The sequence below is a fragment of the Melanerpes formicivorus genome, unplaced genomic scaffold, assembly GCF_026170545.1.
Source record: "Melanerpes formicivorus ecotype bairdi unplaced genomic scaffold, bMelFor1.0.p_v2 SCAF_14, whole genome shotgun sequence".
Classification (NCBI taxonomy): Eukaryota; Metazoa; Chordata; class Aves; order Piciformes; family Picidae; genus Melanerpes; species Melanerpes formicivorus.
The window spans coordinates 15,991,684-16,019,407 of NW_027142366.1; the positions used below are offsets into that span (position 1 = coordinate 15,991,684).

The 27,724-nt window shown below is 40.1% G+C and overlaps 1 protein-coding gene across 29 annotated transcripts in view; it reads right to left on the bottom strand.

The window, feature by feature from the left end:
• Positions 1–27,724, bottom strand: part of RBFOX1 (RNA binding fox-1 homolog 1) — an 881,269-nt gene that overhangs the window by 382,676 nt on the left and 470,869 nt on the right. For 19 of the 29 annotated variants that reach the window (XM_068147194.1, XM_068147209.1, XM_068147190.1 and 16 more), the window contains one exon: positions 18,665–18,706. The exons of 8 other annotated variants lie outside the window; for them this stretch is intronic. In XM_068147194.1, the coding sequence (XP_068003295.1) occupies positions 18,665–18,706 (42 nt within the window). Of the gene's footprint in view, positions 1–3,926; positions 4,116–18,664; positions 18,707–27,724 lie in introns of all 29 variants that reach the window. 2 more of the 29 variants (XM_068147178.1, XM_068147204.1) reach the window with 1 other exon arrangement.

The window sequence follows — 27,724 nt, forward strand, 5'->3', positions numbered from 1 at the left end:
CAGCTGCTTATTTCTCCCAACATTCAAACATTCTATCCTGACAAAAATCTTAGGGTAACTGAGAGACTGCAGGTAAGTCAAATTATTAGTGATTACTATTTGATTTCTAACAGTGCCATCTCTTGTCCATAATTTCAGTGGCAGGTGCTTTATTGTTGCAGCTTCTCTGCTTTTAGTGACAATGGACTCAGCCAGTAGTTCCGACAAGGAAAACCCTGGCAGCCGTAGGGAAACCTTGCATTACTCTATCCTGGTTTTAAGCTGTTGTAATTGGGCTCCAGCTTCAGTCTCCATCAGTGAGGGTGTCACTGTAGGATGATGAGAGACTTGACTATATTTAGTATAAGGCTTGTGAAAGGAAAATTAAGGCTTACAAATTTCTTTCCCAGAGCATTCACACAAGGACAGTGGGATCAGAACTTACTGGCTAATAGAAAGCAGTAGTTGAACTTTATTTCAAAGAATCATAGAATGTTAGGGTCTGGAAGGGACCTCTGGAGATCATCTAGTCCAACCCTGCCACCAGAGCAGGTTACCTAGAGCAGGTAGCAGAGCTGGGTTTTGATTTAGCCCAGAGACAGAGACTCCACCACCTTTCTGGCCAGATTCTTCCAGTGCTCCATCACCCTCAATGTAAAGAAGTTCCTCCTTGTGTTTAGACAGAACTTCTTATGTTCAAGTGTGAGCCCATAACCACTTGTCCTGTCACTGGGCATCACTTGACAAAAGACCAGCCCCATCCTCCTGACACTTTAAGAATTTATAAGCATTAATAAGGTTTCCCTCTCAGTCTCCTCCAGGATAAAATAAATAAAGTCCTTCAGCCTTCCTTCATAACAGAGATTTTCTGGTCTCCTAATCATCTTTGTAGCCCTTTGCTGTACCCTCGAACAGTTTCCTGTCCTTCTTGACCTACTGAGCCCAGAACTGGACCCAGTAATCCAGCTGAGGCCTCATCAGGACAGAGTCAAGGGGGAAGAGAAGCTCCCTCAACCTGCTGGGCACACTATTCCTGATCCAGGCCAGGATGCCATTGGCCTTCTTGGCCACCTGGGCACACTGCTGGCTCATGGTCAACTGACTGTCAGTCAGTACCCCCTTTCTGTCTGGCTGCTCTCCAGCCACTCTGACCCCAGCCTGTAGCACTGCATGGGGTTGCTGTGACTGAAGTGCAGCACCTGGCACTTGGACTTGTTGAATGCCATCATGATCTTATCCCAGTAGTAGAGCCAACTAATACCATTCCTCAGCTAACATCAGCCAACATCCTTCTGCTAGCAGACGCATAAATCATTTCACTTCAGGTGATGTAGGGATGATGGAGCAGAAGGGCAGGGATGACACCCTGATAAATGAAACTTGCCTCACTTGCACAACACATTAATATGAAACAGTCATGTCCATGACTGCTTTAAGTAGTTACAAATTTCCTAAGGTAGGATTTTGTTTCAAAAAGGGAAATAAGGGTTAACATTTGATAATCATCACTAATATGATAAAAGGCTGATATTTCCAATGACTTAAGGACTACCTCCCTGTAATTTTCAGTTTATGAGTTTATAAATTGCTTTGTTATTTAGTGCAAGCTCCTTAAATCTTGAAGTCTTTATGCACTGGATGATAACAAATGGATCAGTTTTATCACTTCTAATAGTTCAGTAAATCATGACACAGCCTACCCTTCAGCAAAACCATCATACAGAACTTAGCAAAACTATCAGTTGTTAGTTCTGACTATATATCTGACAAAACAAATTTGTGCTGTGTCTCCTTGTCACGCTTGGTTTTGAAGAAGGTGAGAACAGCTTCATAACTAAGGGTATCATGGTTTTGATCTGGTGGGGGGTATGCATATCTACCGCCTAACAGCAGGGCTCTCTCTGAGGCTGCCAACAGTCCCACTGCTATTGTCAGTAGCACCAATACAACAGCCAGACTAAGACAAAAATATGCTCCTCTGACACCTGAAATCTTTTCTTCTCAGGAAGAGTACCAGAATTACCCCTGCCATTAAGCTCTCTACCCTCTTCCTCACAATGTCAGAAATGCTTCTACAAGAAAGTCCTGGTGGAGGAAGGTATTACCTGTCTCTAGGCATGTAAAGTGACAGACAAGGAAACATGGGGGACATGATTTTAGATAGTGAGGATGCTGGGGAATACAAACCTAAAATACTTGGACATTCAGAGAGAAAGGAAACTGCATAAGAAAATTTTGATATCTAAAAGACAGGAAAAATAAGATCCCAGTATCTTACCACTCCACAAGAATAGCACTGAGTTAAAGCAGTTAATTTAACAGTTGATTAGGAGAGTTTTCACTGGTGGCCCACAATTTCTAGATTACCTGTTTTATTAAAGCCAGTTTTTGTTTACTATGTCATGACTGAAGAGTTCAAAGACCCGTGTGCAGAATTGCTAGGGTACTTTTTACAGAAGCAGGCAGTGTGATTAATAAGCTGGGAACTCCTATGTGCAATCCCCAGCAGACACTGTGCAGATGGGATTCTCCAGTCAGGAACATAGCTGAACTGATCATCTGAAGTGGCATAGGTGTGGGAAATGAGTGGCTGCTTTTGGTGTTTCATTTGAAATTCCTATTTCTCATTCTCAAGGAAATCAGAGAGTGCTTGAGGAGCTCTAATGGCACCAACACATTGAGTAAAGGAAGCCGTGATGCTGCTCTTTAATAAATCAATGCTTCCTTGGCTGCATTCCAGACCACAAAAACACTCTGAGCATCTTTGCCTGCCTTTCGTTTTGTGTCTTGCAGAACTCTCTCTATCATCTTTATGTCTGTAGGTATTCTCCATAGTCCTTTCTCTCTTTTGGCTTCTACCAGGAGACTCACTGAGCATTCCCCTTTAATAGTTCTCCAATCATCTTTTCCAGAAACCCTTGGCATTTACTGGAACTGTTTGTGTATTCATGACAAATCAGCACTGAGACAACAGTTATGGCTGCACTGGTGTTTCCTTAGTATGCACAGTGTTTGGTACATGTGCCCAAATGGTTCTGATTTTCAGAAGTGATAGAAACTGAGATCACTTCAAATAGAGGGGGAAACTGCTGGCCATCATTCCAAACTATGGAAGGGAACCTAGGGATTGTGAAGAGATAAAATGAGATGAAGAGTGCCTGTTGGAACTATGGCAGAGGGAATGTCTTCCTGGCATCTCAAAGCATAGCATGTCTGACTGGATTTGCATGGAGTTATCCAGGGGTTGCTCTTGTTCACTTTGAAAGCTTACAAGTACAAAGACCAATCTCTAGATTCAGTTTCTTTAAACAGTACACAGTTGCTTTTGAAGTATAGTTTTTTCTAAAAGAAAGTTAAGAGCAGCATGCAACTACCTGTAAAGAAGTGCTTGTATTTAGAGTAGTACAGCAAAGAAGCCGGGAATCCATAGTGCAGGTGAACACACACAACACATCGAGACAACAGATTCCTGTGCTGCTTCCCCCACGGTGCTAGCAGATGATAACTAGGTCACTACAACCCTTCCAACATCTCCACAGCAGGAATTACTATATATATATTTTTTTTAATCAGGAGACAAAAGAGCGTGCTGCTTGTTGCAAAAGGTCAGATTGTGAATCCTTTTGCCTGTTTGTATCAAGCATTATGAAAGAGGTCAGTCCTCTCATTCTATACCCACTGGCACACCAAACAAAAGGCCAATAAACTAGGCAGTAAACAAACAAACCTCTGCATACTTCAGTCCACCCCATTTCCTTCTGGTGCTACCAGAAATCCCTTCAGCAAGGCGAAGGGGGACTTCTGTCCATGCATTTGCACAAAGTTCATTTACTGTACAATTATCTTCTTTTGTCTCCAATCAAAACACTCACCCCATTGTCTCCTTACATTAGCTGCCCATTCATTCAGTTATTAAATTGACCGTACATTACAGATGCCACGCTTACCTCAGATGCTCTCCATTAGGAGGGATCCAGCCTGTACACTAAATATTTAATTTGCATTCTGAGATGCTCTGAAGCTATGTATTTTCTGTTTTCCTAAGGGGCTCATGGTTCACATCAGTTGGGCACTTCTTTCCCAGCAGGAGAACACAAAGTTAACTATTTCCAACAGCAAATGCCCATGTTCCACCGCTGAAACAAGAAAAGAAACAAACCAAACTGCATCCTATCCTGAGGACAGCGAATTTATGGAAAGATAATCTCACTCAAACATTGATTCCTGGTAGCATAAACAGCAAACACTCAGGAGATACATTCCCCAGTAGTGCCACAGGAGTGATTTTTCTTTACTTCCCAGTTCTCTCTTTCATCATAAACAAATCACTACCATGATGGCAACCTTCTGATGCAGCCCGAGATTATGCCACAGTTCTGAAGCACTCCCCATGACAAAAAGTTGTTGGTACTTTGAGTTGGACTAAAAGAGAGCATCAGGAAGTGGCAGAGCAAACATCTACTGCTTTTGTCTTCAAAGAAAACTATGCACATAAGGAAAAAAAGCCTCATCTCCGTGACCAAATCTGAAGTAACAGCATCACTATCACTTTTCTCTGGAACAACATTAGTCTCAGCTGGGCTCCACACAGAGTAAATCGCAAAATGCTGATCAAAGGCATCAGTCTCTTGCTGCTTTTCACTGAGCAAGCCCTCGCTAAACCCCAAGCATCTTTGCAGAGTGATCATTGTAAATAAATAGTGTGAAAGCATTTCAAAAGCTACTTTGATTTTTTTGTTTGTTTGTTTTTGGAAACATGAAGTTGAATGTGCCAATATGAGAAAACTGCAAAGACCACTCAGCCAGGGGTACCCTGCTTCTATTTAGTTAACATACCTAAAATCCACGTTACATGTACAGTAATAACCAGTAAGGGTTATTTTGTGTTGTGGCCTGCACTTCAAACAAGGAAAATCTAAATGAGTAGAGCTCATTCATGCAATTCTTTACAGGCAGAGAGACTCCTGGACTGCAGTATCAGATCGCAAACAAGCCCATATGGCTGCACAGTGGTGAGAGTTTGCATTGTTTCCCTCTGAGCAGAAAGCTCAGATGCTGTCTGTACAGTGAGTCTTCACATTAGCTAAATGTTCTGAATTAAGGTCTTCCACAAGTATGGATATTTAAAGATGCAAGTCAGAGAGTACAAACACCTAATTAAACATAACATTAAAGCTTTCTTAGTCTAAGACACATCTTCTAAGACTTTCTATCTCAAAATTGCAATACTTTTTACATTCTTTGCACTACCTGGCAAAGGAGTGCTGGAGCACGTGCCTCCAGCAGAGGCAAGGGCTGAGCCACACAGCTGAGTGCTCCATATAGTGCACTACTGAAAGTACAGACCAAAGCATCAATGCTGTGCTTCGGCTTCAGCAACAGAGCAAAATGAACAATGCAAGAACACGGCAAGTATCTGGGTGGAATTTAGGGTAGGAATTGATGCAGGAACATAAATCTACTTTTGCTCTTTACTGCCATAAGGTCAAAACTGTTTACTTCAAATGTTTTCTCCACATTATATTGCCATATGATATGTATATACATTGCCATACAGTACGTATGCACATTAGTATGTAATCACACTAACTGCAGTATTAGTACAGTTGCATACTTAAACTTTATGTCTAATTTTAATAAATGAATAGAGCATTTTCCAGTGTTTTTGAAATAAAGCTTGGATAATTCTGAACCAAATGTGGAAGAACTGTTCCATTGCAGAGTTTGAAAAATTAGTTGTTTTCTGCTTTTGGTTTTTCCTTCAACCTTTTCTGAAGGTAGGATCAGATGATCATTTGAAGGACTCTTGCAACTTGGTCTGTGCTACCAGTCTGCGGTTCTTCAGATCACGGATGACACCACCCTGGGAAATGCCTAAATACTGTACAGAACAGAATGTAAATCTGGGTTTAGACCAGTGAATATAGTTGATAGTTCCCAGACAATCTTCTGGGAGAATGATTAATAACAAGGGAGCTTTCTCCTCACAGCTAGTAATGTGGCTATAGCCAATGAGATCTCTAGCACCCCGACTATATACACCACATACATATCTGTTCTTCTGAACACTCAGAAGAGGGCTGTGTGTGACCACTTAGATCATTTTTTTATGCTGTACACATCTGTTCTTTTATTGTTTATTGTGGGTTTTGGGGTGGGTTGCTGTTGTTGTTATTTTAATTCTGAACATCTTGCTGAGAACTTGATTAACTACAGCACTTGTCACGGGCATAACTTCTGAAGTAATTACAGAAGTATTAATAAGATTTCCAGAAACTTCTTTTGCCTTTATAATTTGAAGTATTATTATTTTTTTTTTTAACACATCTCAGCCTTACATCACTGTTATTATATAAGATGACTAATTTCTACAGGGGACTAAATAGAACTCTCTTGTCTGATTTTATTCAGAGTTTCAGCTGCCTCTGTTATCAATGGTCTTTGGCTCTTGGTTTTTCACAGCAGGTTTCTCCTTCCCCATAGCTGCTCCTGTCGAAGGCTGCAGAAAGAGACTTGGTTTTCTTTCACCCTTCTCCTAGAAATTTCTGCACGGTTCCATTTTTCTCTATCCAGCCCTTCAAGTATACAGGTGATGAAAGAAAGTGTTCAGTGCCATCAGAAGCACAAAGCAGTGAAGATCTGGCTCACGCAACGAAGAATTTATCACAGGAGCATTTTAGCAGAATTTATTTATAATGATTTTTATCAGGCTTTATAACTGGCTGAGGTTCACTGATTCATGAACACTATGTCCCTTTTGTGTCACCTCTGGTTTCATCTACATAATTTCTGGTCTATACAGTAATTTTTCCATTATTCTTAGTTACACCTCCTGGAGAGTAAATGGACATAAATAAATAAATAACCTCCCAGCAACAACAGATAAGTTTGAGGCTTAAGATTTAATAAGAAACGTGGGGGCATTTGTTCATTGCACTAATGTCAAGTAGGTTATTTTTGGTGAGTTTTGTAAGTTTTGCTTCTCCATCACACCAGAAGGACAGAGAGAAAAAAAAGCTTGAAACCATCAGAAAACTTCTGTGAATACAAATACAAACCTATGTTTTTTTTTCATGCAGTTATATAATTGGTATCATACAAACATCTGTGATGGGTATCATACAAGAATCTGTGATTCAAAAAAAAAAAAGAGGATGCTGTGGCTTATACTATTTTGGGTCAGTCCGAGGTATAACTTTAATGTACTGAAGAGACTATGGAAACTATTGGGTTTGGCAGCCTTTAGATCTGAAAACTGTATAGTAAGCACTGCTTATTCTTTTCAAAACAGGAAAGGCTGCCTGGCTTTGTCAGCACTCCTCGACTGATCTGTTCTGGTGTCAATATATGAAAAATTGTAGAGTTCAGATACATCAGTTTAGACAAGTTCTGCTGTGTTTTAGTCACTGGTGAACTTCCAAAATATTTTCCTGCCTCTCTCTGTAAAATAGAGATTCTGGATATAAGTTTATTGTAACTGAAACTCCACAATCCCACACTGCAGTCCATGTTTTCATCTCAGATATGTCTAGAAATACCTTCAGCACCCAAGACCTGGACCTCTCAAGAACTTAGGGCAAATGAAGTTGGTAAGTGTGTTTATAGTAAGTGTGTTTATAGTTTTTCCCAGATTTAAATTTCTTTAGTTGGGGTATTTTTAAAGTGAAGAAAGAACAATTACAGTAATATTCCTCAGGGAAATAAAAGGGAAAATCCTGTCGGATGAACTTAGTGGCCTTCTATGATGGAATGACTACATCAGTGGAAAGGGGATGACCTACAAAGGCCATCTAACTGGACTTCTGTGATGCCTTTGATGCATGCACCCACAACATCATACCCATCAAGCTAGACAGATATGGATTTGATAGGTAGGGACTGTTCAGTGGATAAGTAACTGGCTGGATGGTTACACCCAGAGGGTAGCGGTCAATGTCTCAAATCCAGATAGAGAGCGGTGATAAGTGATGTCCCTCAGGGGTCCATACTGGCATCAGTAGTGTTTAATATTTCATCAATGATATAGACAATGGAATCAAGTGCACCATCAGCCAATTTGCAGATGACACCAAGCTGAGTAGTGCTGTTGATATGCTAGAAGAACAGGATGTCATCCAGAAGGACCTGGATGACCTGGAGAGGTGGGGCCAGGTGAACCTCGTGAGGTGCAACAGCCCTCCAGTACCTGGAGGGGACCTAAAAGAAGGCTGGAGAGGGACTGTTTCCAAAGCCCTGTAGTGATAGGATGAGGGGAAATGGTTTGAAATTATTAGAGAAGATTGAGATTGGATGTTAGGAACAACTTTACCATTAGGGTGGTGGAACACTGGAACAGACTGCCTAGGGAGGTAGTTGAGGCCTCATCCCTTAAGACCTTAAAGGTCAAGCTTAACAATGCCCTGAGCAATCTGGTCTAGTGGAGGACATCCCAGCTCACTGCAGAGAGGTTGGACTAGATGACATTTAGAGGTCCCTTTCAACCTAAAGCATTCTATGAGTCTATGAAATGTCAGAAAATATTTTTTTGTTATTTTTAAGTTGACCTCATTAATGTTTATAAACATGTAAAGGGTGAGTGCCAAGAGGATGCATGCAGGCTCTTCTGGGTGATGCCCAATGACAGGACAAGGGGCAATGGCAGAAGCTGAGGCACAAGAAGTTCCATGGAAACAGGAGGAAAAACTTTTTCACTGTGAGGGTGACCAAACACTGGAACAGGCTACCCAGGAGAGTTATGGAGTCTCCCTCGCTGGGCATGCGTTCCAGCGTGATCTGGTATAGGTGATCCTGCTCTGGCAGGGGAGTTGGACTGGAAGATCTTTCAAGGTCTCTTCCAACCCCTAACATTCTGTGATTCTGTGAAATGGCAACTGCAGTTAACACTTAAAAGTGAATTTTAGTGAAGTAGTACTGTAGACTAGGTATAAGACATCTTTGAGCTGGGAGCTGCACAAATGAGCCAAAATCAAAAAACCTAACTCCAGAACACACTGTCAGGCTTTTCTATGGTCACTGTGGCAATAATGCATGAGAATTTCTGAGCAGGTTTACATTTAAAAAAATTGAAATGTCAGTTACAGTACCATTTAAAAACAAACAAAAACCCCCAAACCAAACAGACAAAGCCCAAACAAAACCCCCAAACCCCACACAAAACCCAACCAAAAACAGAAGGGAGTGATCTAAATATTACACACACACCCCCCTGAAGCTTTTAGATGTAAATGTAGATGCCAAAAAAAAGTGTGTGCCTGGAATTCTTAGTGAGCAGAAGTGTTTACAATACTTTTATGCTAAACAAGAAAGAAAGTATTGCTAATCTACATCACAGAAATTGAGCCATACAGCTGCAATCAGCAGCATTCGATCAACAGAGACTGTAGGAATAAAACACAAAATTAATGTAATCTGCCTTAAAATTCCCAGGCCATTGAGTCGACTAAAAATGGTACACCAGAAATCAAGGATGGATCTGAACCATAAACTGTTTGGGGCAAAGGCAGTACTTCACTCTGTGATTGTAAAGCGCCTGTAATTTATGGCACCATTTAAATGATTTTTAGCAACGATGAAAGCAGTTGTAGAAAGCAGTAGTTTAGAGAATGTGGGAGGGGGGAGGAGAAGTCAGCTCATAACATATGAGGAAATCTATAGTATGTAGGGAAAACCAAAGGAAATGGCTAAATCAAGGTAGCACAGCTATTAATTATCTGCTCTTTGCAGGGCGGCTGCTAACAAGTCAGAAAGTGCCCTTGAAATGAAGGCTACTTTACTTCCAGTATTGTATTCAAAGACATGCTAAGAATCCAAAGGAAGAGACAACTACTGTATGAGGAAGAAATGCTACAAATGCTCCCAATGCACTTGTGTACTTTTGCCCATTACCTACAGAGTAACAATCTACATGGCATTTGATTGCATACTTGGAGTACATCCGTAGCCACCTCTTTACATTAGGACTTAAATCTCCAGTATTAGTAGAGCACGAAAACTGCCTGTGCTACAACATCCTTGGGTTTTATATCTCACTCCCCTTGTTTAAGCCATACTGGTTTTTGAAGATAACACAGGTGATCAAAGCTTCAAAATACACAAACAGCAAACAGATGCAGGGCAAGGGGGGGATGCATTCCTGTGCAGACTGCCCTGAGTGATCCTGCTCTGGCAGGGGGGTTGGACTAGATGATCTCTGGAAGTCCCTTCCAACCTCTAATGTGATCCAGTGATGACCGAGTCAAGGTCAGCTTCCCCCAAGGATGAAAAAGAATAAAGATGCTACAAATCAGCAAAGCATTTTTACCTTTCTCATCTTCTTGGATTATAAAAAGGATACTAAGCTACAAATACAAAAATATCTGCTTACTAATTTTTCCATCTCTCATTTTGTCTCCCAGTCTGAACTGATACTGGCAATTGCCTCAAACCAGGTGCAGGACTTTGCACTTCATGAGGTTCACCACCTGGCATCACTCCTCATACTTGCCTAGTCCCTCCCCCTCTCTCTGGTCTACCAACAGCACTGCTCAGCTGAGTGTATAAAAATGATAAAACACAACTTTTGTTTATTTAATGTAGAATGTTCTCACTTCTCCATCCTGCTTCGTGGAAATTACGTGCAGTTGGCTTGGGACTCTGTACTAAGAAAACCATTTCTGTCTCACACAGACTCAGCTTCCAGGGTAACCTGGGATTTTGCTGCAGAACAGAACAGAACACAATTACTGTCCAGGTTCTCTTACAAGAGACTTAAGGACAACTACACACTTTTAAAATCCCTTTCTATCTGAAGCCTTTTACCCTTTGTAAACAGTGTATACCTTGTGTCACATATCAACTACAAGTCTGTAGGACTGCCTCCTCAAACTGTATGTTCAAGAGGTGTAAGAGAGAAGTATGTGTTTGCATGTGTGTGTATGTATATATATATAAACACACACATTGATATTGATGCACGGATCTGTTTTGGTTTAGGAGTCATTTATTCTTCCTTGTAACTTTGCTTCTTTGAACAACAATTGGCAGCTCCTTAAAAAAGCATAATGAAATGATTTAGTAGAGAAGTAAAACCCAACTAGTTTAAACAAGTAAGATTTAGAAAGATTTACAGAACATAAAAAGGCCATTTCCATCAATGCCAGAACATGATGCTCATAATTATGGAATCACAAAATGGCTTCAGTTGGAAAGGACCTTAGAGATCATCTGCTCCAATCTTCCCACCATAGGCAGGGACACCTCCTAACTAGAGGTTACTCAAGGCCAGGTTGGATGAGGCCTTGAACACCATCAGGGAGGAGGCATCCACAATCTCCCTGGGCAACATATTCCAGCATCTCACCACCCTCATACTGAAGACCTTCCTAGGATCCAGCCTAAACCCACTCTCCCTCAGTCTAAACCTACTCTGCCCTGTGGATAAAAACACAGCCAAATAAAAATGCACATAAAACCAAAACAACCAAAAAAATGCCAAAACTGCACTATAAACTAGGTACTATTTCCTGCTTGGATTAGGTGTGACATCAAAGAAGACTAGGATCTTTGCTAGTCAAATTAACAAAGCAACAGTAGAGGCTGAATTAATGTCAAGGCAGTATAAACACTGTTAAAGCTGTGCACTTAAAGGTCTGTTTTCAAGATGATCAAAGAGAAATTATAAAAGCTATGTGGAAAAAAAGAGCTCCCTCTCAACAAAATAAGCAAGAAGTTCTTTCTTATTTTCTAGGACAGCATCGCTGATCACAGCAAGTGTTCTGCAAAAGAAGCTGTGTGCAGTCACTGCAGAAATGCTGTACCAAAAGTTGCTATTCCTACTGCAAAAGATGCTTCCAAGCAGCGTTCATCAGGTACTGTGTACTCCCAGTATTTTTGTAGTAGAAAGAGGAGAGCATGAGGATGTTGAACTCATGCTAGGTACTGGTTCAGTCACCTTTATACTATCCATTTCTTCTATCCCTTCAGAAGTCCACCACTTTCTGAACTTTGATTACATGTAGTAAACAGCCTCATGAGCCAGATCTCATTCCTCTGTATACAAACATGACCTCAAATACATGTTGAGTAGCTGCCCAATTCCACATAGCGTGCCGCAGCTCCAGTCAGAATCTGTCACACTAAACAGACTGTAATTACTGAAAACATTGTTTCAGCCTCTCCAAATATTACTGTAACTCCTCAGTTTCAGCAATTACAAAGCATCATACTGAAAAATAGTTGACTGTGCAAAAATCAAAGTTGAATTCCAGACAAAGTGGCACTTGAACAAGAGAAAATCCTCTGCCCACTGTTTTCAGAGAGGTGCCAAACAACATCAGGAGAGGAGCAGAAAGTTTTCTGAATGGCATTCCATCAGCAGGCCAGAAAAGGAAAATGACTGAAATGAGTGTCACCATCGCTACTCAAAAGGGAAGTACTGCAAACATGCTTTCTTCTCTTGATCAAAGGAGCATATTATTAGCAGTTAGCAATTCAAGAGACAACAGCATCCCCGCTGTGAGAGGCTATGTCATTTTAAACATCAGCCATAACAATTTTCATTATGTAGCCATCCTTACTGTTTAAAATTATCAGCATGGTTAGTAAACAACATGTTGGAGGCCAATATTATCTTGCAAAAGTTACTAGGCTTAGGAAAGCTCCTGAAGTATACCTGAACTGCCAGCAGGACTGAAATGTAGGAAATTGCACCCCTACAATTAACAACACTCCCCAGAAGTTTGGTGGACTATTTATAACTCTTATTCTCTCTTAGATCTTAGTTCCAGTATTTCTTTTTTCAAACTATGCTGTTAATAGTCTTTAAAGAACCACTGGGAATGCTGTTTGCAAGATGGTGAGTGAGATTACTCTAATTTCATTGCATGTCCATGTGTAACACAAACCAAGAACCTCTCACCTACCTGTACCTTCACCACATACCTACAAGGATAATGAAATGCACAGATCACTGCATGGAATCCTCCACCAACTACAGAAGGACCATTTTAAGCTACTTGTCTAGCATGTCAAATGTAGCATAAGGTACATGAATTTCTAAGAAAAACACACAAAGGATTGATCCAACTCCAATAGTACATCTTGGCTTTTCCTCTTGTAACCTTTCCTCCTTTGAGAGAGAGAGATGTCCAAGAGCCAGCAATGTGCCCTTGTGGCCAACAAGGCCAGTTGCTTCCTGGACGGTATTACAAGGGATATGGCTAGTAGGTCAAGAGAGAGGGTATCCTGTGCTGGTGAGGCTGCGTCTGAAATAGTATCCAGTTCTGGGCCCCTCAGTTCAAGAAAGGCCTCAGGGAACTGCTTGAAAGAGTCAAGCAGAGAATCACAAACATGCTGAAGGCAGTGGAGAATCTCCCTTCTGAGGAAAGGCTGAGGAAGTTGGGTCTCTCTAGCTTGGAGGAGAGGAGCCTGAAGGATGAACTCAATTCATGTTTATTCATGAAGGGTGAACGTTGGGAAGACTGAGCCACAGAATCACCAAGGTTGGAAGAGACCTCAAAGATCATCAAATCCAACCTGTCACCACAGACCTCATGACTAAACCATGGCACCAAGTGCCACATCCAATCCCCTCTTGAACACCTCCAGTGATGGTGATTCCACCACCTCCCTGGGCAGCCCATTCCAATGGCTAACAACTCTCTCTGTGAAGAACTTTCTCCTCACCTCAAGCCTAAACTTCCCTTGGTGCAGCTTGAGACTGTGTCCAAACTCTGCTCAGTAATGGCCAAAGACAGGACGAGGGGCAACAGGTGCAAGCTGGAGCATAGCAGGTTCCATGTGAACAGAAGGAAAAACATCTTTTACTTTGAGGATAACAGAGCCTTGGAACAGGCCACCCAGAGAAGTTGTAGTGCTTCCTTCTCTGGAGACATTGAACACTTGCCTGGACATGCTCTTGTGTGGCCTGCCCTCAGTGATCTTGCTCTGGTAGGAGAAGTGGATTTGATCTTTTGAGGTCCCTTCCATCCCCTAACATTCTGTGATTCTCCAATAATACTACGTAGTTGGAATTGACTCTTCCAAGCAAAATGTACACATGCTGTTTGCAAATAAATACCAAGAGATTTTCAGAAGGAAAACAAACAAAAAAGCTCCACCTCCCAGCAAAACCAAACAAAGAAACAACCCCCTAACCAGACAACCAACCAAAACCACCACCAAAAAAAAAGAGGGGGGGGGGGGGGGAATTTTGATTAATGTTCAGAACTAACTGCCCAGCTTTGCAGAAATGCTATGAATGACTGTTTTGCTTCCTGGTAACAAGATGAAACACCACCAATCCAATTCATGAAAAAAGGTTATATACCTTTCCTTTTACACCAGCCCAGTGTAAGAAGGAGTGAAGATTGAAAGCAGAGGTTCTTTGGGCAGTCACCACATAACTTCTGCTATGCTAGCACCACAGTAAATTGTTTTGGAAAATGCTCAGAAATAGCACCTACTACACAAATCCCTTCTACTCTGATTCTCTTCCTCTCTCCTGTTGGTTTATTTATTTATTTATTTCCACTCAGCTCAACCTGATTAAAAAATTAGCATCTGCCACTGAAACACAATTTAGCTCCTTAGTGCATCAGAGGAACATTGCACACAAAAATACTCGGTGGATTATTCTTAGATCACTGGAGAAAGTTAATACCACAATGATGAGCTTTGAAAAGCCAAAAAAAAATAGTAAGAACTCTGCACAGCTGAGCACCTCACAACCTGATGAATAAATGCACTGAACAAAAAGACAAAGTGAGCTAAATACTGCAGGATTATGGTTGCTGGACATAAATAAAGCTTATTTCATTTACCATATAAAAGAGAAGATAAATAGAATGATTCTGAATGCAAAACTTCCTTTTGTCTCCTTGAAAATTACAGTACTATAAAAATTAAATGCTGATACTAAATACAGGATGATAGTAAGACCCTGTCCTTTCCATATTTCAGTCCAAGAGAAGGAACTCTGGTTGCATAGAATGCATCTGGAGAGTAAGTGCATGTGAAAGAAGCCGTTAATTAGAGCAACAACTAGGTCACTTAAAATTTCAGATCAAGGAAGTTAATCACACCATTTACCATTAGACCTCATTGGTATTCACAGGAACATTTATAAACCCTCCTGACATTAGAGTTTAAAATTGCTCTATGTCCACCTTAGAGAGCTCCTCAAGTATTGCTGCATAAGAAGTCAAAAGTGTTAGCTTATGTAGCAAAACTCACACATGTAAATACAGCTAAAGAAGTTCATGTTAAGCAGTCCCGTGGAGTTGATAATGCAGTTGTTGAAAGGGAAGCAAGGTAAAGCTCTGTAAGGTTTAAGTCAGCCTAAAAGCTTAAGTAATGTCCTTCAGCTATGATAGTAAAATAAAACCTCAGGTTCAAGTCAGAACAGTAAGGCAGGTTCAGTAGAAGCATCAGACAGACTTTTTCAAGGCTGTCACTACAAGTTTTTACAGCTTTAAATACTACATCTTGTTTCTACCTAGAGCCGGTATCCTGATCTTCTTCAGAGCCTTAAATAACCTGTATCATTCAAGTCTGTTTTTCAGACCTAAATATGAGCAGAAAAGTTGTTTTAAATGATTTTGAGCAAACTCTGAGTTGTGTGTCTTTACAGGTCATTTCTAATGACAATGACATTAACCTCCATACAGAGACTCATAAAACAGCAAATGGCAGTAGGAGAGAGTCAGAAGAAAACAGGGTGGATCCGTCCAAGATGAGATTTATAAATGAGGACTGGAGAACATGAAACAGAATGAGGACTAAACAATATAATTACTTTCTTTAAAGGAAATACTGACAAAGAGCAGTGTGTGGATGGAGCTGGAGAAAGCAATACTGATGAGTCCATTTGCCTTTAAAGACACGTTAGCCTTTAATATAACATGATTTAAATGAAGCCAGATTAGAAAGCAAAAAGAAATTACAGCAATATGACAAAAATAATATTCAAGGCAGCACATGGTATAAACACCAATCTCTACCTTGGCTGGCAAGGCAAGTAAGTTAACAACTTGCAGACACTTACCACTTTCAAAGCCTGAGCAAAAAAGGGTTAAAATACACAGATACCCTTAATTATTAGGCTTGTCATTCATTGTAAATATAACATATGATGACCAAAGGCTCTAATGCAAGTAAGAGTTTCATTACTTAAAATGCTTTATTCCAGAACAGTGAGCCTCTGCTTTGCATCCAAAATGTAAAACCCAATGAAAAAGGGAAGAGATGAGAAATGTCTGAATAAATGACATAGTAAGACTTGGACATTTCTCTCTGTAGTCACATAATGTGTCATTTATTTGTACTGGTATGCTTTAAGTCAGCCTTTCTTAAAGTGCCTTACTTTTGGAACTTCTTCAGGATTTGTACTCAAAGGATTGACTACGGAATCAAAGGACATTGTCATCATAAACTTTCCAAGGAAGGCAGAAGATATGTATTTTTTGCTCTATTAATAAATGATCTAAGGATAATCTAGCTTTAAATCAGTTAAATGGATGCTAGCATTTTGGGGTTCTTTTCCCTTGACATATTTCAGTTCTTTCAGTTGGGATGAAACATTATTTTGTGGTAAAAGGACTGCCTCACATCCAAGTGTTCATGGTAGGTGACTAACCTGAAAGGAAAATCTTGTGGTCCTGATCAATCTAACTCAGCCAGTTAAGTATTTCTTAAACAATACTACTGAGTTAGAGAGCCAGTCCAGTGACAGAAGGGTGACAGAATGGTCATGTTACACCCTGAAAGTCCTAGAGGTGCAGAACTTTGTAGCAGAGAGCTGATCACAGCAGGACTAAGGAGGGCCAAATGTGTCAGCACTGGACTATGACTGAAACCTTTCTACACAGTATACTGAAGCTTCACCCTGACCTTTCATCACAGCAGATAAGCTGTTGTAAACTAGAATAGAATCCGGGCACTGGTAAGGGTTTGGGCATTTGAAGACCAGGCACAGGAAAGGAACAGCTCTACAGTGCTCAGCACAGTAATTGTTGTTTTTTCAGTATCTGTCCATGTGAGACTCCTTGGTGGCTCTGTCTTTTGTACTGTACCCACAAGCTCTAACTCTGTGGGGTGGTGTACTGCTTTCATTGCAGTCCAGCCTCAGCAACAGCATTTACACCAACAACTATATTTCCTGTCACAGGAACATCACAGCAGCTGTGGAACTAGATCTAATCTTAGGTTAGAGATGTGCTTTTTTCCTTAGTTGTCATGAAAAGCCACATTTTGACATGACACAAAGGTGTCATAAGCACTGAGCTCGTTAGATGTAAGTCTGTAACACCAGAATAGAAAGATATATGGAAGTTTCACTGCATCACATTTTATCCTCTGCTTTAAAAAGTCACCTATATTTACTTGAACAAAGAGCTGGGGACCTCCTCTTGTTGTTTTCCAAAACATTTTCAAAGGAAAAAAAAAACTTAGCAAAACTGATAAAACCAAATGAAAACTTTCTTTGTTCTCATGGCACTGCTACCTCTTGAAAAGATTGTCCTTCAGGTACTACTGCAGTATTTTAACTTTGACAGCTGCTCTGCTGAGACATTACTACTGATAAAACAAAGCTTTGTCACATCAGCTTCAGTACAATAGCAATGCAGTCACATATCAGCAAGAAAAGAATCAAGGACAAAACATGGTGAATCATTCTTGCATAACTTGTTTACCAAAAAATCCCATTGCAAATATGGTGAAGACCAGCTGAAGCATCTAGATACACTGATGAAGTTGATCTAATGAATAGCTGAATGTTTAAGAGCACAGCACAACTTATTGCAAGGCTAGAGTATATTCTTAATACTTGCAAGTCATGCAGGCACTGCTGATTCTTAATAAACTGCAAATGAAAAAATGCTGCTTTTGCTATTTCAAATTATAGTTTTGTTTGCATAATAACTTACACTTCCTTCAGGCCTTCCTCTCCCTCTCTAGATGCATATGGGATTAAAAAGAAAAAACCACCCATCATGTGGTATGAATAAATGTAGGTCTATTAAGAAACACTTGAATGACTTTAAAATTTGGGGGGCTCATTATTAAAAGTCTTAAAGCCTTTCCAAACACGTATTAGGAGCAATCAGTTGAACAAGGAAACACTTGTAACGGAAAAAAAGCATCTGCAGAAATATGTAGCATTCAATGAGAGCAGGGACTAAAAGTTGTTTAAAACACATGTCACATTAACATAGGAAAAGGGGAAACCAAAATAAAATTAAGCAACCTGGGCTCAGGAACTCCACCTCATTTATAGATTGTACACAACCAATATACACACACTAAAATACTTGGACCTTTTCTGCCAGAAAGGCAGATTCCTAAAAAACACCCACAAAAAACCCCAAAGGATAGCATCTTCATGTCTATAACTATCCAGTAGTGGAGGAAGTATGAGAAAGAGTGACCTTTGCTACAGTCAATCTTTGCATGGTGCATCAGAAGAGTACACTGAGTACAGGGAGAGCTCCTGGAAAGAGATACTCACTGTCAAATCTCACTATATTACAAAAGAAGAACTTGCATGTACTGTAACTGGTTTAAATTGAGATATGCACAATATTTCCCAACAGGCAATAAACGAGCTAAATATGTTCCTCAAACAAAGTAATCCATCTGTCAATAGCACAAACTAGATTCTGCTTTATATTCCAAAGAAACAGAACATTTTGCATATCATTGAACTTACCCTTAGTGGCTCTCTTTCACAACTCATCTGTTGCTTTGAACTCTACAAGAGGGAAAAAAAAGAAACCAACAAACAACAACTTTGAAAGTTTAGCATTCTTGCCACAGCAAAGCTGGTAGTTCTAAGTATGTTACATGAATAAACACATGAAATACAGTCATGAGTCTGAACACTATATTGTGTTGTGGATTGAGACAGATTCATTACTGTGAAAAAAATATATTTACCCCCCACACTTATTACTTCAAATTTACAAAGGCCAAAAGGAAAGCAGCACCAAAACCCACCACAGGTCTGAAGTACAAAAGCATTTTTAGATCTGTAAGACCTCATTGGAAGTCCAGTTCAAGAAGCAGCTTTCCTCTTTCTCTTCTCTCAGAAGTCTGTGTTACATTTCTGAATACCCTACTGCTAAGACACCACAGCACACCTTCAAAGTAAGATATAGAATCTGAAGAAGTGATACAACACATTCCTATGGCAACTTAGAGTTCGGATCTGGTATAAAAATAACTCTGGAGAAGACTTGATTCCAATACAATTCCCCTATCTATTGCTGTCTTTATGTTCTGCCAAGTTTATAAGAAACACACTTAAGAGTGTGATTGCTGGTTGCTAAGCAAGGCCTCACCACCAAGTAACAGCAGACAGGAGTCATCACTCAAAGGCGACACAGTTTGTGAAGTGGCCACTGCCAAAACAGAAAGAGACTCCTCTAGAAAGAGCTCCATAAACTGAACAGCAGCACTGAAACATCCATTTCCTTGTTTGCTTTCTAGCTCCCTGGTTTCTAACCCCATCCTGCAGCAAGGGCTCTTGAATGAAACTTTAAAAGCTTTGCTCAGGTGCTCAGGAAGGGTCTCATAGTTTAAGCAATGATGCCATCTATCTATCCGTCCATCCCTATAACTATTTACCAGTTGAAGTTCATTAAAATACATCTGAGAAAGGCTTATTTGGGCACAAGTGGCTTTCTGTGCAGTTTGAGAGCAAATTTGGCACTGCTTTTTGTCTTTTTTGCTATCTGTGCCAATTAAGAAAAAAAAAAGAGCCAGTTTAAGAGAAGTGTCCTGGCAGTACTAAGCACTTAAGGCAAACCATAAATAATGCATTTACAATATGTAAACCTCCACAGATAAATGAGAAAACCTGAAAGCCATAACATATTTAATTAATGATCAGGAGACCCTAGAAGCAAACCTTGTGCACATCCTCCCATCTTAAAGATGATGCTTCTCAATCCTAAACTTACTTCCTTATGTCTCTGGATTGAACCATATGCAAGGAAGTATTTATTTCTTTTAGTTCAAGACTGCATGAAGAACCTGGTCAATATGTTCAGTGTCATTACGTCTAGCTCTCACATACTTGAGTTTAGTGGAAGAATGCCTAAAATATCGATTCTCTTTAAGGGATTTTATCAAGGAAGACATTTCAAAGAACCTGAGCAATAGTTCAATCCTGCAGGTCTTTTTATAAGACAACAGTCTTGTAAGACACTCATGCTGTCAGGCTCCATATTTTAAACAAACAATCAATCTTTGGAAGTATTGAGCAAACTGCTGGTGTATTCATAAATGTGAACAGAAAGGGAAGCATTCTTTGTTTTCTTCAGATAAAAGAGGACTGAGCAGGAAGCTTGGAAGATCCTTTAAATGCATACAGCAGCCACCCACTCTTCATGAGGACATGCAAGCCCTAGCACTGAACAAACTTACTTAAAGCACAAAGATCAACAGGACCTATCTGTGGACACAATGGTCAGCAACAGTATTGCTGCAGCTGACAAGGAATACCAACAGTCCACCAAAGAAAGCTGCCTTACTGCCTGCTTTTCTAAGTGTCATTTAAAAGAAAGGGTTTAGGTAATCCTATGACCACCTAATCATGGATTGGCCTGAGTTTGAAGGGATCCTAAAGGATCATCTAGTTTTAATTGTCCTGCCATGGGCAGAGGCACTTCCCTCTAAACCAGGTTGCTCAGAGACTCCACTAGCCTGTTCTGAAACACTCCCAGCAATAAGGCACCCAAAACTTCTCTAGGCAGCCTGTTCCAGCGTCTCACTGCCCTCATAATACTCACAGTAAAAAGCCTTATGCCAGGGCAAAGAGGACAAAACAGTGGTGACAGGGTTATTTACAGAAAGACTGCTTAAAATGGAGAAGAGAAAGTGTTTATTTTTCTTGCAGTATAACACTCCAAAGTATTTGTTTGAATTTACAAATTCAATATACTTTCAGAAGTTTATTTGAAGTGGAGCACAGTCCTAGTGCCTGAAAGATAACCAGTCAGTGAACACCTGAAGCCTTTTATAGTCAAGATATTTTCCCATGAACAAATACGTGTGGTCAATGGACTTAGCCTGCATTCTAAGTAAGAAAGGAACACAAACCCATCTTTTCTTCCAATGAGCAGTTACACTGGAATTACTTAACCTTGATTTTCTGTGCAGCACTTGCTCTAACAGCAGGTTCAGGAAATACTCTCCAATATTTTTCCCTATTGTCACCACAATAAGGGCAATGCAAACATGATTACCTGCACCAAAATGCCTATTTTCACTAGGAAAGGATAACTTGCAGCCAGTACCTATACAGGAACCGTGGAGCAACAGGATGGGGTGTGGAGGACTTGGCACCGATCACAGTCACAGTGCTTTTACCAGAATGCAACTTCAGTTAGGAATTACTAATTCATCTGACTGAGGTCTCACATTTCTCCTCATTCATACATAGATTAAATAGCTGAAATAAAATCATAGATTACTCAGCCACAGTCACACTAGCTGTGTTTCACTCAATACTATGAGGCAGTCCATAGAATTTCATACTATCAGCAAAATCCATCTATCAGCATTGTCACTCATTAAATACTCATCTGACCATGAAAGCCTTCTCTCAGAAACTGACTGGGTTTTTTTTCCCCCTTGCCATGTTGCACAAAAATGCTGTGCTACACATGGAGACACACCATACACTGTTGAGCAGTGTATTTCAGGTGGAAACAGTCAGTTCCCTTACATCATTTTATTACACATAAGTTTTCATTATCTTTCTGCCCTACAGAATTCAGGAGAAATGATGCTTCAAGTTATTTAAGACGTGGAGAGAGTATGGGCTTGCGCAAAAATGTACACATAATGTTGGGTGTTAATTTAAAATGGCTTCCTCTGAAAACTCAAAACCCAAATGAAGAAACAACACCCACCTCAAGAGCTCCCAGCACCAATAAGTAGAGCCCAAGGTGCTCAAACATGGGAGACCCATTAAAACTATCAGTAACTACATAAACATATAGGGTGATCTGAACTGAAAGCAGAGTTTTCAGAGCCTTTAGAAGTGACTCACAGAATCTAGGGGCTTTCAAATATAAACCCATTTCTTCCTCAAGCAATAACTGGGACCATCACCTCCTCTTCGATGAGCTTCTTGCATTGTGTGTGGGTTTTTTTTTGTTTGGTTTTGGTTTTTTTGTGGGTTGTTTGTTTTTTACATCTGACTCCTGAAAGCCCTCAAATGATGAAGAAAATCTAGTAGGAAAATACAGTGCTGAAAACCTATAGACTGTGTACATTGTGTTACCGATACAAAGAGGTGCAGAGTGTCTATGCATATGCAAATTTTTCCAGAACTGAGAGCTTCAGGTTTCTCTGGGCTAGATACATGTGTTTGCATGCATGGAATTTTAATTTCAGGGGGTTTTATTACAACCATCAGTTACTGTGCTATAGCTGTAGCTAGAGGGACTTGATTTATTCTCAAATGCCCTTGGCTCGGTATTGTATATCGACTAGTGCTGCTGCCATAAATATATTTAGGTGAAGAACTGTCTAAAATTCTGTGTGTAATACTAAGTAGAGTTAAGGTTTCAAGTGTCACATACAAGTGGGTTTATTTCTACTGCAAGAAACAGGCAATTACTATGGTTCATTGAGCTCAGATTAAGCATTTCTTACCCACCCCCACCCCAAGAAAAAAAAAGAAAGAAAAAAAGAAAGAAAGAAAGAGAGCCTAGTGCTACAGCCCTTGTAAAGCTGTAAATGCAAATGGGCACCATCTCATCTTCCATAAAAAGTAATCTATGGTTTTACAGGCATTTCTCCCTATCCGTCTTGCCCTCAGATTAACAAAATATTCCAAACAAGATGACTGTAAGACAAAAGAAAATAAGAAAATCTCCAAAAATAAAAGAGAAATAGAACAATGATAAATTAATATGTGTCTAGAAACAGTTTGTAGGCAAGTGTTTTCTCATGTAAAATGGCTCCTTCAATCCACAGAGAAACCCCAACTCCAATTTCCAACTTCTCTTGGTCTTAGGCTAAGGTAAGTTTTGCTCACTATGATTATCTATATTGCTCAACCAATATTGTTACTTGGCAAATACAAATTTTAGGGATTTGGAGGCTGTTTGGTGGGTTTTGGTTTGGGGGTTTTGTTTGCTTGATTTTTTTCTTCAGTTTTGTTTTTTGATAGCCTGAGCTTCATATGCCCACAGCAGCTGCAAATCACTATAATACCTATAGCGCTCAATTTGCCATAAGCTCCCTGAGTGTATTGAAGGAAACTTGAGGTGCTGCAGCACAGCCTGGAAGCTCTTCGTTTTCTACCCCTGCTTTAAGTGAAAGAGCTGCAAGATAGCACAACACCAGGCAGCACTGAAGCTTTTCACAGGCTTAGGTTGGATGGGACCTCAGAGATCATCTACCCCAATCTTCCCGCCATGGGCAGGGACACCTCTCAACTAGACTCAGCTGCCCAAGGCCTCATTCAGTCTGGCCTTGAACACCGCCAGGGAGGAACATCCAGAACCTCCCAGCCTGTTCCAGAGTCTTCACTGTCCTTGTACTGAAGAACTTCTTCCCAAGATGCAGTCTAACCCTGGTCTCCCCTCAGCTTCAAACCATTCCCCCTTGTCTTATTGCTAGACACCCTTACAGAAAGTCCCTCTCCAGCCTTCCTGTAGGATCTCTTTGGGTACTAGAGATTTTCTTGTGTTTCACCCTCATATCTCAGTACAGCTACTTATGTTCTCTGTTTTTTTCCTAAGAAGTTCAGGAACTGTGAATCTCTGGTATGCCCTTGTGAAAAGTACCATGAAGACAAAAACTGATGTTTATTTTGCTTCTGCACCATCTGACTAATGCTTGCACATGAAGGCACTGGAGCATTTCTACAGGAAACTGCCTTATATACTTTCATATCAACTAGGAAAAACGTCTCTAAGAAAATATTTTTTGCAAGTGCCATTGCAGAAAACACTTGTGTGGTAAAGCCCCACAATTAACTTCTGCATGGAACAATCCCACAAGGAAGTTTATCTATACTCAGCATTCCAATAGAAACCTCTTTTTATATGTAAAATACTAGCTACAGTGCATTTGATTTAATTTCCTTGCAGAACACAGTAAGGGATAATCAAAAGACAAAGGCACTGTACTAAAAAGAATAAATGGACACAATGAAAAATGCAATTAAATGTACTGTGATGTTAAAGCAACTACCAGGATAGAATTCAAAGTATGTCATCGTAGAATGCAAACACTGCCAGACCAAGCCTGGAATACGCATGTGTTACACTATGTACTGCAGCATAAATCATTTTGGCTCTCATCAGCATATTGTTATTATAAGAATTTACTCTTGTAAAGTCTTGCAAAATTTGGAAAATTCATCTTAAGTCTCTTTCCTTTAAGTGTTTACCCAGGAAAAAAAAAGCAGACAGTGGTATGAATAGTAATAAAGTGAAACTCTGGAGCTAGTGCAAATACAGAACGAAGAAATCAGACAATTAGTATCTGGGTATCAAATACTGCTACCAGCTTTTGAAATACATTTGAGGGTCTGAATTACATAAAGGTGACAAAAAGAAAACCCCTTGATCTGCTGCACAATGGATTGTTTGAAGTAAAGATAATTGACAGAGACAATGACTAAAAACTCCAGGCAAAGAACACACATTAAAATTAAGACAGGGCTTAAGTAAGGACTCTGTTTTACATAGAATAGGTTCTTCTATTTTGAACAGAAAATTGCTACTAGTCTGCTAAGATGCCAGTTATATTAACTACAGATAACAACTCAGACAGATCTTTAGGGAAGAGTGACAATAAGGGTATCACTGGAGACAGGCATGGATTTTCAGACAATTACCAAAGCTAGTTACGTTACAAATTGCTGCTACAGCCATTGCCCCTATGTTATCAGTAAATATCTGGAAGGCCACTTGTTGTGCTTGTGTGCTGATAAAAATAAGTCAAGTTCACTCAGTCACTGATGCTTGACAAATTGCTAAGGAAAAAAACAACACAAAAACCAAAAAAAACACACACACAACCCTAAAACCCCACTTTTATCTGGCAGATCCACATTAGTGGCTGAAGAGGCCATTACAGAAGGAACTGGTCTGAGAAACAAGATATTGCCAGGTCAGCAAGAAGCCAATGAAGTGACAGATATCCAAACCTGAGTCAGAAGGAAATGCAGCAGATATTTAATGAGCTGAGAGATCAAACATCACATAATGAACTTCAGCTAATGTTTCTCAGTGAAACCAGAGGTTCCTCTGGAAGAATGGCAGTCTGGAGAAGTTCCCCGTGTCAGTAACCCCTTGGTTGTTCTTTTGTTCCATTGGGACAGAACAACAATTACAGTGCCTCAGAGGAACCCTGGATCTGTGCAATATGTTGGGCTCAAAACCAGGAATCCCACCTGGCAGTGAAAAAGAGCAATACTTCAGAAACATAGATGATGTTGTTCTAAACCAGCAATGCTACTCCATAGCTAAGCTAAAAGTGTACCAGTCAGTTACTGGTTAAAGCTGTCTCACATTAGGAACTTTGCAGGGGTCTCATTTGCAAGTCCTGTATTTACAGTCACACACAGCTGAAGTAACTCTGTATATCCCTGCTCAACTTCAGAATTGTCCCTTGAATGAATTGTTTTCTGAGAAGTTAAGATTATTTTCCTTGCTGTTGAGATGTACCTTTTAGGCCCTGGAAGTATTTAACTCACCCCCCACCCCCACCCCCCCCGCAATTTGTGCCTGGCTAGCAATTAAAGTGAGGGACAAAACCAAAGTTTCTTCAAGTTTTTGCAGCAGTGACATCCTGAGAATAAAGTGTCTTATTCTGCACAATACTCAAATCCAGTAATGACACAGGGAAAGGAAGGACATAGTACCTTAATCTCCTCTTCTAAACAGCTTAACTAACTATAGAAGATGCCTTGCATTCAATAACTGCTTAGTGCTTTTACTTGTTCTAAGAACACATTACAAAGACTGTCAATAAACTTTAATTAGCAATATATTTTTAGTGGCAGCACTGCAGCTTGCTGCAATGAAACATTTCTTCCAAGAATTTCTAAAGCTTTCCTAAAGAAACCTTGACACTTGAATAATGAAAGACATTTAGAGACTGTCATATGAGAGCATCCATTAGGGCAGTGTATTCTTCTCACTCTGAAGTGGCGAGGTTACCTTGAACAAGTAAGTCTCATTTGAAAACATTCTTTGCTTTTCTGTTAAGAAAATGAACAATCATCGGGTAAAAATCAGATGCAGCTGACAAAGTTAAACATTGTCTTCCACCTCTTAATGAGACCACAGCAATAGCCTTACCAGCCTAAAAATAGAAAAGCAGAAGGAAGCACTTAAACTTCTGTATGTGCATGCACGTGCATGCACACCCACGCTCATTTTGCAAACTAAATGTCATCTTCTTCAATGACCTCCATGATAACAAGCTGTAGCTTCAAAGTTCTATTGTATCTACACCTTGTGAAATCATTTTAATGATGCATTGCACACTCCTTACGCATGGAAGTGCTGCTCCCAGCATCTCTGAAACATTTTGCGATGTGCTACCCTAAGGTGAAGTAAACTGTGACCCAAAACTCTGTCAGTTTAGAAGACAGAATTTTTTTACTGTAGACATGAGAGATCTAAATATTGTCTCTTTTACAACAAATACAGCCTCTTTTCTATTTCATAGAGCTATACCGATCTTCACTTTTCTGCCATATCTTAACCTAGATGAAAAGACTTCAAGGGCAAAGTTCCATCTCTAAGTTTTCTTCGCTATGTCTATCTATAGCTCTATATACAAAAGAGAAGGAGAGCAGGAAGCATCTCTCCTGTCCACGTACGTACTGGTATGTTCTCACTGCAGCAGAGTATAAATAAAATGACTATATAAAGAACCCATTTCAAAAAACATTCCATAACTAGCATGCACAACTCAAAAGGTTCATTTCATAGAACCACAGAATCATTCAGGTTGTAAAAGCTCTCTAAGACCATAAAGCCCAGCCATTAACCCAACACCACCATTCTCATAAAACCACGGCTGAAAGCTTTTTGAACACCTCCAGGGATGGTGACTTCACCACCTCCCTGGGCAGCCTGCTCCAATGCCTGACCACTCTTTCAATAAAGATTTTTTTTTCTTAATATCCAAACTAAACCTCCCCTGGTGCAACTTGAGGCTCTTTCCTCTCATCCTATCACTAGTTACCTGGGAGAAGAGACTAAGCCCCACCTGATTCCCACCTCCTTTGAGATAGTTGTAGAGAGCAATAAGGTCTCCCTTCAGCCTTCTTTTCTCCATTTGCCTGCAAGCTATGCTCACAGTGGTGGTGCAGCCTGCATATCCAATATAGCATAGTTGTGGCCTCAAGCAAGTTGTTATTTAACTCACTACTTTTCATCCACTTTGTTTCCAATGCTTATAACAAATCTTTGCTGCTTTTATACCTAAAAGATTTTTGGAGAATTTGTCTTACTAAATTTTGCAATGAGATAAACATGCAAAATTTCTCAGAGTCATTTATTTTTGCCTGCAGATCATTTATTTTGGTTTTCCTCCCTTTTCCTTCCAGAAATGCTTTTTGCATGTACCATCAAGAGGCAAAAATTAAATCGAAGCCCTGAAGTAAATTCCTGAGCTGTTAAGTGGATGCACATTACCAAAGCGGTGTTGGGTCAAGTTATTGAAACTGAAACTCCCTTTTGAGCCAGTCTGCTCTGATACTGAACAATTACTTCCACTTAAATGGGAA